Source organism: Parasteatoda tepidariorum, chromosome 4 (genome assembly GCF_043381705.1).
Source record: "Parasteatoda tepidariorum isolate YZ-2023 chromosome 4, CAS_Ptep_4.0, whole genome shotgun sequence".
Classification (NCBI taxonomy): Eukaryota; Metazoa; Arthropoda; class Arachnida; order Araneae; family Theridiidae; genus Parasteatoda; species Parasteatoda tepidariorum.
In genome coordinates, this window is record NC_092207.1 from 100,336,316 (window position 1) to 100,349,452 (window position 13,137).

The 13,137-nt window shown below is 31.3% G+C and overlaps 1 protein-coding gene across 1 annotated transcript in view; it reads left to right on the forward strand.

The window, feature by feature from the left end:
• Positions 1–13,110, forward strand: part of LOC107450014 (ribonuclease Oy) — a 26,283-nt gene extending 13,173 nt beyond the window's left edge. The window contains exons 4-9 of the mRNA XM_016065722.3: positions 4,485–4,554; positions 6,615–6,682; positions 9,501–9,605; positions 10,559–10,607; positions 12,767–12,841; positions 12,924–13,110. Of these exons, the coding sequence (XP_015921208.2) occupies positions 4,485–4,554; positions 6,615–6,682; positions 9,501–9,605; positions 10,559–10,607; positions 12,767–12,841; positions 12,924–13,046 (490 nt within the window). The 3' untranslated portion in view covers positions 13,047–13,110. The remainder of the gene's footprint in view (positions 1–4,484; positions 4,555–6,614; positions 6,683–9,500; positions 9,606–10,558; positions 10,608–12,766; positions 12,842–12,923) is intronic.
• Positions 13,111–13,137: the final 27 nt, after the last annotated feature.

The window sequence follows — 13,137 nt, forward strand, 5'->3', positions numbered from 1 at the left end:
TTTTTTTTTCTTAAGCGTTGTAGCTATATAATTTCAAACATCCTCAAGAGCTATAACACATCTGCAGCAGTACTGGATATGAAGACAAAATTGCTGGACAGGAACACTTTAATTGTCCACTAATCTTCAGATTTCCTGCTATGTTTTGAAAAACTTTTTTTTGTGAAAACCTTCAGCTTGGCGGACAGCTGGCCGCCTTAGGCGGCTAGTATTAAATAAATGTAAACCAGTATGACTACCAATTTTAATGAAGGATACACATCATCCATACACTTTTTCCTGAAAACAGTATCGTAATACAATAGCAAGTTGATCATTGTGAGATAGATCTGGAGTAAAATCCATCACAATTGAATAATACTTTCTGTCGCCGTTATTTATTTGAGTTATAATTTGTTTAATTATCTGTCGACCCATAATCTCAATTATTTCCTCATATACTGTTTTTGATAAGTATGATATTATCGGTTTTGGTCGTAGCTCTCGTTGTTCAATGTGTTCACGAATGAATGGATCGAACTCTGCTAATAGCTCCAGAGGACCCATAAAATTACCATTATGTGAAGAACCAAATACTTCCTCGGAACCTTTAAATGCTAAGCCCCTTATACTTAAAAATTCGACCACTGCAATAACCCGTTTTAGGAAATTGTGATAATATTCTGTTTCTTTTCTTAATTGCTTCTGAAACTGCTTGTTTAAAATAGATCTATTTTCCCTTCGTGTCAACCACACTAGCATTGATTTCTTATGTTCATTAGAATTTTCATGATTTTCTAAATAAGTTCCTATGTGTTTCCAATCAGAAAATCCGGTTGTGTATTGAGAAGAGATTTTAGAAAAAAGTTTGCAAGTCAAACAAAAAACAGTACCAACCCTGATTGAATAACATAACCAAGATCTTTCCAGTGATTGACCATTTTTCATTTTCTTAATGAAATACCTATTTAAAAATGTTCTGTTTTGTTCTTTGTATTTCATTATTGAAGCTGAATGTATATTTTTCGAAAATCTGACATTTGAGAGTCTGAAGTTCATGTGAGAGGATGTCATTAATAAAATCATTATTTAACAATTCTGACCACAGGCCCACGTTGTCATATTTCTCAAACTCAATCTTAATATTCTCTAAATTTGTTTCCGCCTCGGTATTACCTTCCTCTTGCTGAACACCCCACTATAGTTTTCAGTGTGATCTGAGGGTTGTTGGTAGTCAAGACTTTGTACAATTTCATCACTTGTATTTTTTTCCTGGTGTTGCGATTTTCTGCTCCCTTCAAATAGATTCTCTTCGGATAAGATCACTTCCTTTTCGTTTGCTAATAAATTTATAGCTATTTTATTCTCAGTTTTATGCTCTAATTTGAAAAAGTTTCAATTTGTGCACATTTCTTTCTTTTTTTTCCCGATCTAGCTGTAATTTCCGTTTCTCAGCTTCACTTTCATATTATCTACCAGACATATTGTAAAATAAGACTGATATTTTTCTGAAAATAAACAATGAACTTGATAATTTTCTGGTAATAAACAGGGAACGAGATAATCGATGTAATATTGTTCTTCACGTCACATTACTTTGTAATGAGTGCAGTAATTCATAAATTATCTCTAAAATCGATTAAAAAGTTTATTTAGTATTGAAAAAATACATTAAAAAAATATGATTTATAATTCTTTTTACTTACCAACTAAGAACAGAAAATCTTTTCTTATACTGATTATGTACTTTCAATTATAAGTAAAATAAGAAAGATCCTGTCTTTATAACTTTTAACTTATCATTTATAAACTAAACAAGTTTGTCACTTTGACGACGAGAACAGAAGTGCGGGAAAAAAAAACAAAATTACGTCGGGCCTTAGCGGCGCGGCAGGAAGTCCCCCGTAATATAGACGCGAAAAAATACACTGACCAAAGACAAGCGACGGGGAATTCCCCGTTCAGTTCGATAAACGCGCACATGCATATGTTGATTGATCTCAGGGTTGCCAACCTTATAATAGTTTTTTTCTTTAATATTAGATACTTTTTTAATTCAAAATATCACCCATTGTTTTCAGTGGGGACTGGGGCCCTTTGTATCCACGGGGCCCTGGGCTGAAGCCCATAAAGCTCTTAAGTAGATCCGCCCCTGGCAACAATGAATAGATATACGCAACAATGAAAGCAACAGAAGCAACAATGAATAAACAATAAACCAAGAACCTATCATATAAGGGTAAATATTTTCAGTCACTGTTTACCTTTATATGATATGTTCTTGGTTTATCTACATATCTATTCATTTCTTTGCAAATCACCAAAAATGAGAGGGGCTCCCGATTGTAAAATATTAAAAATAATTCACATATATTTATCCAATTATGTAAAATGATACAAAACAATAACACCAAGAAAAACCGGAGCTTTATAAAAATGAATGTCGCTTGCCATCTAATTTCCTAAGATATAAAATAGTTTTCCAAAACTACATTATCTGGAATCATAAATTGCAAAAATTGAGAATTATTTATTGCTATTCATAATTTTCACCCAGCTAAAAAAAATCTCTCCAATTTCGCAATTTTTAAAAAAGTTTAATTTATTATAACATTTAAGCTATTCCAAAACCCAGATAATTTTTTTTGGCAAGATGGTGTATGAGTAGCTTAAAATTTATCTTTGCTTCGAGCACTTAAACTGAGGCTATTTTCTTTTCTTCGGTAAAAAACACTTATAAATCTTTCCCTCCAACTGTAGAGTTAAACAAGTTGAAAACTGATTATTAAATCTGCCTCTGGATTTTGATTCAGTTTCGGTGAGAAAGGCAACTATTTAATGTAAAAAAATGAAGGAAAAACAAAAAAAACACCCTAGACATATGTTAATATCTGAATATAAAGGAAAAATAAATCCATTCCTTACTCTTTCCAGAAACTACATTATTAAAAACAAAATCTGTGCAAAATCTCCAAATAAGAATCCTAAAACTAAATTTCATAATTAAGAGAGGGAATTATGGTATTCAGTCCATTTAAATTTTCCTGTTGAAATATTTTTTTTCCATTCAACTTACGTTTCATATGACGTAACTAAACGTTTTTTCTTTCACTAAATGTTCCCGTCAACGAACAACAGGACTTGAAATATTTTATAAAATAAGTAGACTTACAAAAAATGCATTTCTATTGGTTAAAAACCATGTCGAATTCCAATGTAAAATTTTGAGTTCGATAGGAAATGATTCGAGACAGGACAGAGTTATTGGAGGTTTTAATACGAAACTCCAAGTTTGATTATTACACATGGTTTTCATACAAATCCGTAATTTTCAACCGATTTACACGCAATTGCATGAAAATGCTGTCAGTTACTGAAATGAGTACACATTTGCTTAACATTAATTCTATTACTTACAATTTCATTTGATTTATTTCTTCATACCCATAAGTTGGCTCGTAATCTCTATGAAAAGAACGTTCCTGTTGAAGAACAAGGATACTTCCTGGGTGGTCAGCGAGCCCGCTATACTTCCACGCTTTAGACAATTAGTTGGAATAGTAGGCTGCCTAGGAGATCTTTTCTAATTTCACAGGGAAGTTAATAGTCACAGCTCTCAGAAGTTGCATTATTTATTTTAGTCCCTTGCAAATTTATGACAGCTCTAGACCATCCATTCATATCGACCAGAATCATTCTCCCATATAAGTTTTAAATGCATATAAAACCAATTTATCCAACCCAATCAACAAAATATGATGTGACTGTTGTACTTCAACCAAACAGAAGAGGAAATCCAGTCATCGAACTCCACTTGAAAAGAGTTCGTATACTTTCTTTTGTATTGAGCAAGCTAACCTGTATGTGTTTTGGAATAAAAAAAAGAATTAAAATGAGCCGTACTTTGTAATGAGCTCGCAATCTCATGTATGAATATAAATAAAATTAATAACAAAATGTACTCAAAAATTAAGGGGGAAAATACATAAAAAATTTAAGACTTTAGTATGTTGTAAAAATTGCTTGCTTGTTTTATTTATTTTTTTTTTCTTCAGACAAACTGAAAGATTGAAAATTGTCATTTTTGCAGAAAAATAGATAGCATTGCAAGCTGAAAATCAAATAAGTACCTGAAACTTCATTAAAAAAGAAGTAAAATATTATTCAGAAATGTACCAATGGTTTAACTTCCACCTCAAATTATAACCTATACAACCTCAAATATAACTGTATATTCATATTGAATATGAGGAGGAAAACTGACCACGTTTCAAACTGCAAACGATTTGACCGATTCAGAGCGAGCATCATTGGTTACATATTTTAAAGAACGCTTTTAATTAACTAATTCTTTTAAAAATTGATTGATATTAGTATGTTTTATTGTTGAATGACTCAATGGATGATTTTGTGTTCTCGATTGCTAAAATTTTACTAAAAATATAATAATTAAAAAATTGAATAAAAAAGTTTTCCCAGTTAACTTGCATCGATCTTCTTTTCAGGCCATCAGGCAAAGATAGAAATCCATTTTATTGCAAACGCTCAGCTACTTTCAAGAAGGAACCAATCGAAGTACTTAATATATGTTCTTCATATTTTAAATATAATCTTTCGTTTGCAAAATGATAAAAAATAAGTGCATAATATTTTTACAAATATTTATTCGCTATTTATAAATCAGATGCGAAGTTATTTTATTTTATTTTATGACCAGCGTTGAACAAGTGACCCAATTCTGAGTTTACAGCTATCAATGTTCAACTCCATCATTTTGAACCCAATCTAGAAGACAAGGGAACTCCTGGATCAAGCATTGCGACAAACTAGCATACGTAGGAAACTTTTTGATGCCGTTAAAACGCATTCGCGTTACATGGAGAGGGAAGTCACGAAAACCCCTTACGGTTAGCCAGATGGCAAAGGACTCTAATCCATGATCCATCTACATCAGCACTGTGGTCGATGCGAACAGGGAGCAGAATTTGAATCGACCAGCCAAAGCTGGGATCGAACCTGAGTCACATCTTTGTTACGCGCTCTATCCCCTGAGCGACCGCGATGATGATGAATAGGGATAACCAAAAAAAGGGCGTAGTTATTAGCAGTGATATATTTATAATTATATTTTAAATTTATTAATAAATTTGCATATTTGCGTGCCTACACTTGCCAAACTGAAAAACATTTTCTTAGAACTAAATTAGAAAGAATTTAAGATCACCTCATGTGAAGAAAAAGAAAATGAATTTTTTAAAAAAAAGTCCTCATAAAAGAAAATGAAGGGGGAAAAAACACTCAGAAAAATTCAGTACATAGTATCATAGATCGCCACGCTCAATAGTACGCTCTAGAAGGCCAATGTCTCCCGTGATAAACTTCTTCCTTAGAGTATCTCTTTAATTGTCTGCTATACTAGAAGGATTATATCTCGCTCGAAACAATTGTTCGAAGAATTATGTGTGGTGGTTGAATAGCTTCATTCACTCTTGGCCAACCATGATGTTTTTTGGAATAGAATTATATGCTACCTTCATCAATAAGTTAATAAAGTAACAGTGAGAAGTTGCAGTTCATTTTTTTCTCATATATTTCAAACTGACTACCTTTTTTAAATAAGAGTATTCAAGTAAAATCAGCAGAGGAATATTGTTCTACAACTAAAAGTTATGAAAACGAATAACGGAGGATTAGACTCCCCCTTCCCCATTTCACCGGGTGTACAGTGTACAACAAAATAAATATATAAGGTAAGATAAAACGGACCACCCCGAATAAATTTTGATCGAATGATCAGATCTTCACGTTCTAGGACTCAATATGCAACTTTATTTAAAATTCGATTACTCAAGAACTATTCGACCGATTTTGTTTTGTTTTACCATGAAGAAATGTAAATGTTAAAATGATGTAAAAATTGTACACCTTACCATTAAAAACACTTTCGACTATTATTAAATAAACTAATTAAAGTAATATAGTTATTTTTGTCACGGAATTATCTCTGGATAAACAAATTTTATTATTGTGTGCAATTTTTTTAAAAATTTTGCTTAAAAAGTTCCCAAGATATGTCGAAACTTTTACCCACTCTTCTAATAAAACTATTGGGGACATATTTTCGAGATTTCGGTTACCTCCAATTTTTTGGGGATAAGAAATCCGAATCTGTCCAAAAAAGGAATGTTTATTCAGAAAAAGTACGTTTTTGTGTCTGATTTCGTAATCTAAAATAACGGATGCACTAACTAATTAGTATATTTGAGGTCACCCCCTCAAACTATTAAGATTGAGTCCTAGAACGCGAAAATCTAACCATTAGATCAAAAGTTCTTCTAAGTGGTCCGTTTCGGTTTTTGCGGATTGTGCCTTTCTATTCTCTTCTGATGATATTTTCTCTTAAATTGTATTACGAGCCATTCCTTGTATATGTAACACACAAGACTTCTGAATTATATGTTTAAAGAATGGTTATATCATGTGAATATATTTATTGATTAAAATTTTTGCTTTACGTATTTCTGAATTTTATAAATATAACAGCAAGAGGATGATTTGGAAAAAAAATGAATACTTTCATAATTCATACTACTTTTTTCCACACATTGATATATTTATTGTTTATTTTATTTTAGCCTCTTTTACCCGAACTTAAGACAAAATGGCCAAGTACTAACCCTAAAAATCCAAACACTGATTTCTGGTAAGATTTGCTTAGTCATTTCTTAATTTAAATTTTTTCTTCAATAATTAGTAGATTATTGTATATTCATCTTAAATTATTCTTTCTGTGAAGAATCAAACTTTTTAAAACATCTCATATGTTCCAGAGGAATAATTGCTGAAAAATTAATTAGTATTAATAATTAGTAATAACAGTTAGTAATAATAATAATAATTAGTAATAACAGTTATTATTATTAATAATAATAATTAGTAATAAAAAAAGCTGCATTAAGTTAACTACGAGAGCAATTTAGCTGATTTTAATCAAATTTTAATTCTAAGCATTATAGATCAATTTTTAAATCTGTGCTGCTGCCTTTAACTGCTATCTTGCAACAATGATTGATTTTTGACTGGTTAAAGTAATAAATATTAATAGTTTTCACAATTTTATTACCAGGCTCATTTGAAACAAAATAAGTAAGGGTAATTAAACACAATTTTAAAGATGCTCGTAGGTGTGAACACTCCTATCATGATGTAATTACGTCTCTAGATGTTACTCTAAGAGCTAGTTCTAAGACATGACTGAACATTAACACTTACTGAAAATCATGAAAGTATTTCCTTATGAGTGATGGGATGAAAGTTTAATTATTGTGAAATTTTATTTTTTTAAGTATATTAATTTTTTAAGTATATTAATTTTTTAAGTATATTAATTATACATAATTATATTAATTATAAGAAATAATATTGTAAAACTGAAATATGCTAAATATTGACAGTGATTTAAAAAAGAAAATATTTTGATTCTCTAGCTATGTGTAACAGGCGGTTTAATTTAGGCAAACTACACAATGAAGTCAAATAAAAATAGTAGAGGGTGAATAAAATAAATTGGACGGTTCTCAAAGGCAGTTATCTCTGCGGTTCTACTGAATGGATTCGAATTTATGTTATTTAGAACATGCTTCAGAAGTTTAAATTAAAAAAGACAATTTCTTGAAATTTTATAAATAGGTGTCGCAGTAATGCCGTGTATTCATATTATGAGTAGATGTAACCACATGTATACAGAACACGCAAGCTGAAAAGAAATAAAATAGTTTGAATTTTTGAGCTGTTGTTATTCTTTTCATTCTATTATAAAGCCACCTGGTGGCAGAATTTCGAACAATTTTTTTGACGGAAACTTTGATCTCCATTATCTGAATAACAAATATTTGAAGTTTGGTTAGAATCCTATCAGTAAAATCGGAACTAATAAGTACTATATGTGTATAATATAATATGTTTAATATATAGTTCAATTGATTCTGTAAAATTTATCTTAGTATCCTGAAATGACACTGGTGAATGATGGATGATCTCTCTTCATTACACTTTTTCTTTTTATAGTGACACCCCATAGGGGACTCATGCTAAGACACGCTTAGCTGCGGTCAATGATGTTCATATCAGAGGGTTTTAATATCGGTTTTCTTTCTACTATTATACGGTAAAGTGTTGGGTCGTAGGGTTACCAAATTGAGGGAACCAAACCCTCAGTTTAGGATCAGAATTATGATGGGCATGTCTTCGCATCATCCTCAGAGGCGTTTCCCTGACAGTCGATAATAGCCATTCTGCAGCTCAAGCATGACCTAAATATTTTACGTTGCTGTCCTGCCTGAAAAGAGATCATTGACCCTCATGTGTAGTACAAAGAATACAATTAGAAAAATGCTCGTTTAATGATGGTCCATCATCCCGTAATCTCTTTATATAAGTAAACTTACACAAAAGTATTTTTCAGCAGCCACTGCGATTTATATATGTAATTTTAAAATCCTTGCGATTGGTGTCTTTCCGGACCCCTACTGTGCGTTTTGTGGAGAATACGTCATTATGGAAGACTACCATAGTTTCTATTTGAACTATCTTTGTCGAGCGGTATTGGGAGATTTACAAACCGAATGAAACAATGACTTTATTTCCCCTTGTTTTTTGCTTGATACATTTCGTCAAGCTCTCTGCTCCTGGAAATAAAAAAAATATTCTTCTGAAAAAGAAATGAAGAGTATACACAGTCATGGTGTCACCATTGAGAAGAACGGTATTAAAAATATCGAAACCAGTTACATTACAGGATGACACTTGTATGCGTAGTTACTTCTCTTCAGTGATTTTTTCAATCAAGCAGATTTTTGAAGTAAATGCGCACGAGAATCAATCACGATGGCCAATAAGTGTTTTCATGGTCTAAGAAAATATCTTAAGTCAAGCCTAATAAAAACATTAAATGTCTTATACGATCAGTGCTTACGTACGCATGTGAGATCTGGACAATGACCCGTGGAGATGAAAATATGATAGCTAGATTTGAGAGGAAAATACTGCGAAGCATTTTTGGTGGAATAAGTAAAAGCGGTACCCGGTTTAGAAGATCAAACACGGAACTTCACAAAGCATATAAAGAACCTGATGTCATTAAATTTATCAAAATTCCAAGGATTAAAAGGGCAGGCCACATTATAAGAATGGAGGATAGCAGGACAACCAAAAAAGTTTTCAGTGCCAGGCCAACGGGTACAAGAAAAAGAGGACGGCCAAACCTAAGATTTTTAGACTGCCTTGAAAGGAATCTACAAGTTTTAAGGATAATAAACTGGAGAACCTTGGCTAAGGGAAGAATGTCTTGGCATAGGCTTGTTGAGAAGGCCAGATCCCATCCTGAGCTGTCGTGTCAATGAGAAGAAGAAGGGAAGAAGATTTTTGAAGTTTATAATCTCTTTGATAATTCTTCGAGTTCTTTTTAATCGGTTGAATTTTAGACTCCCAATGTTTCTATATTTTTTCCAATTTTTCAACAGGAAGCACGAGTGGCTGAAGCATGGTACCTGCGCTACAAGTTTTGATTCAGAATACAAATACTTCAAAAATGCTCTTGAACTGCACGATAAATATGACATATTCAAGTATGCTTTCTATTCATTCTTTCATTTACTCATAGATTTAAGGATTTCCTCTAATGGAAGCAACTCATAATGTTTAATTGATTCCTCATTTCATATAAAAGGATCACCGAGACACTTAAAAAATTCAAAGAATGGGATAATTATTTCACAATATTTAATGAATTCTTTTCTACTTCGATTAATTCAGCAAATATAAATATATTGTTTGCAGAGGATGGAGTGCTCGCCTTTCTTTGAACTAACCCAGGTTCGATTCCCAGCAAGCGTCGATACGAATTCCGCTACCGTCTCGCACTATTCACTGTGCTGATACAAAAATATCATCAGTGGTACACGGATGAGTTAAAATTCCCTAACCTTCGGACTAACCGTGGGAGATTTTTGTGGTTTCTCCTTCCATGTAACGTAAATGCGACTTAGTTCCATCAAAAACTCCTCCCCAAATTGTCCCAATACTTTATGCAGAAGTTCTCTTGTCTTTCGGTTCGGGTTCAAAATTACAAGACTACAGCGTTAAACGCTAATAGTCATAAACTTAGAATTGGGATAAACACATACGTTTCTTCGATGGATTTGAATTCTTAATTCTTAAAACAAGGGAAGCCACAATCTGGAAAATGTGATCTCTATATAGGTAGGTCGAATGTTTGTGTTCATAATGTTAATTTACATACTTTTATTTTTGAAAATAGTCGTATATTAAAATTTTCATTTTTTAAGAAACTTCAAGTTTTAAAAAAGTCCACAAAATTATACCACAGAACAGCAACTGCTAGCAAATGTTTCTTTCTTATGCATTTTTCTATTTTTTCTTTGTACAACGGAACTAAAAAAACAAGAAAATTTGCCATGATCTGCTAATTTATTTATGCATTCTCTTATTTGATTCCTCGAATTTCAAAGTGATTTGCAGAGTACGTTATAACAGTATTATTTTTAATCTTTTTTCTTAGATTTCTTAAGACTTCTGGAATAACACCAAAAGAGAACGAACTTTATAAGGTAATCATTTCCTATTCAATTTTTCTTATTTGAAATAAATAGGTTTGCAGTAAAAGTCCATCTTTCGGTAATTTTGTTGCAGAAAAAATGTACAGGTGTAACAGACTGGATGTAACGAAATAAAAAAAAAACTTAAAAATCAAAATCACAATTATTTTATGTAGGAAAATAACTTGTTCTTCCTTTATCCATAAAAATTAAAGATCGCGTTTGTGTGTCGCTTTTATAATTCCAGAACCGTTCTGAAATTTTGAGCAATAGGTGCATAGGGGAAATTTTAGCTCTCGATTCAAGAATTTCATTTGGTTCGTTCGGAAGATGAATTTGAAAAATGAATTTCCTCGTTAGTTAAACATTGCTCATTATTAAACTATACGCGATTCTGATTTTCAAAATATTTAAAAATAATAAACGTCATTTATGCTAGCTTACAGCTCTGTTTAATTAAAAAGAGAAATCTCTTTCTTTAATATATAATTATTTTTTATCTGTTGTGTCAGTTAAGCTCAATGATCAACATGGATGCTATGCGAGAACTACGTCACTGAATTAGAACTTTAGTTATCTGAAACCAAGTTTTAAATTTTTTATATTCACCTTTTTAAAACGTGTTTTTATGTAATTAAATAATTTGAAACTGACGATGATTGGGTACTTGCATGATGAATAGGTACTTGGGTAAGAAGATCACAGATATCGACACATGTGACCTATGACATATGCGCTGGCTGATCGTTTTTAAGCAAAATGAGTTTTTCTCCACAAAAGTTAGAATATTAATTATTGTCGAGTGAATTAAATAAAGCTCCGTATTATACATAGAAATGCTTTGAAATACAGTTTTTTCTCGTCTACGTTTTTAGCTAAGCTTAGATTTATTATTTGCTTAAGTATTTTATTGTAACCATGATATATTTTCACTTTGTGTATCTGGCAATTACGACGCAGAATTAGTTTGTTTATGTTCTACATGGTTTCGTGCCTTACTTTCTGTTAAGTAAGAAATATTCAGTGAAAGAACTGAAATATCAGTGAAGGAATCTTTGAGAAAGAATATAGAATGCGTCACTTAAAGAGAATTGATACTTAACGTATTCGAAATAGAATGAAAATAACAGTTGATAACGTAAACATGTTTTAGCAACTCACACTTAGTACTTGCTATCCCATTACAGAATCAAAATATGCCATCGCAATGTTGATCCTCTGCAGGTGGGACGACATTCCCGCGAAGTCGCGCACTTTACGGTAGAACAGTTTAACGAGGACCGATAGCGCACCCTTCGGTCCCTACGCAGGCTGATCAAAGTGGTCACCCAACCAGCTTACTGACGGCAGCCAGTGATGCTACTGGGAACCGTGTCCTTACGATCAGTCCACTACTGGAAGAGCAGGCATAAGGCTAGTGAATTCTAAAATGTAAAAAACTCTGCTTTTCAATTTCAAGAAATAACCCTTTTTATTAGATTTTTTATTGCTAAAGACAACTTTCAAACAATTTCGCATTTCGATTGCATAAATTTATATTATTTTCAACCAACCCATCAATATTAGAATTATACCTAATAATCATTAAATATCTCGTATTTAGAAAGACATTCTACTTTAATTCTTTTTGACAAACCATAAAAGTATTAAAAAAAGTACTACAGACTAATTAAAATACTTGGACAAATGTTTTGCGAGTTTATAAAATTAAAAACATTCTCAAATAATATTAAGAAACTTCGTTTTATGAATATTTTTGGAGCAATTAATTGTTGACTGCTTCAAATTTTGTCATAAAAATATTTACACAAAAATATTGATATAAATTATTTTTTATTTTAAAACTGAGTAAATTTGAAAATTGTTAGGTTTTGTTATCTATTATTATTCCTGATGCCATATTAACTATTAATTTTTAAGATATACAAAATTTTCTGTAAGATATAAAATACATATACAGTACTATTTTATAATAGTACGTTTTTTTATTTTATTAATAATACGTTTTTGTATCGGGCACTTATTTCGATATTTGGAAATATTAGAAAATCTTTGTTTCAGATTCTAGGTAGTTTAATAATTTCAACACTTTTATTTTACTTTAAGAATAAAAATTTTACGAATTTTATTTTAAGATTTTCTTAACATCCAATTTTATTTTTTATTTTCAGTTACAAGATTTCTCTCAGGCTATTAAGAAAAGTATAAATAACAAAACCATAAACCTCTTTTGCAAAAACATAAAGGTAACTTTTTAAATATTTTTGTTCAACTATGCAGAAAATAGTTTCTGTGTGTGAATATAGTGCATACAAATTTTTGTTTCAGAATTATAACCACCAGCTGATTATATCTCTCAATATATGCCTGGATAAGAATTTTGAGCCTATTGATTGTCCAAATAAGAAAGGATGTCGGTTTTCAGATTTACTTTATTTGCCTTTTAAGTAACTTAATAATTGTACTTTTATATTCTCTTTATACTTATATGGATAAAAAATGGATAAATATTCGATTTTATAATTTATTGGATAATTCGATT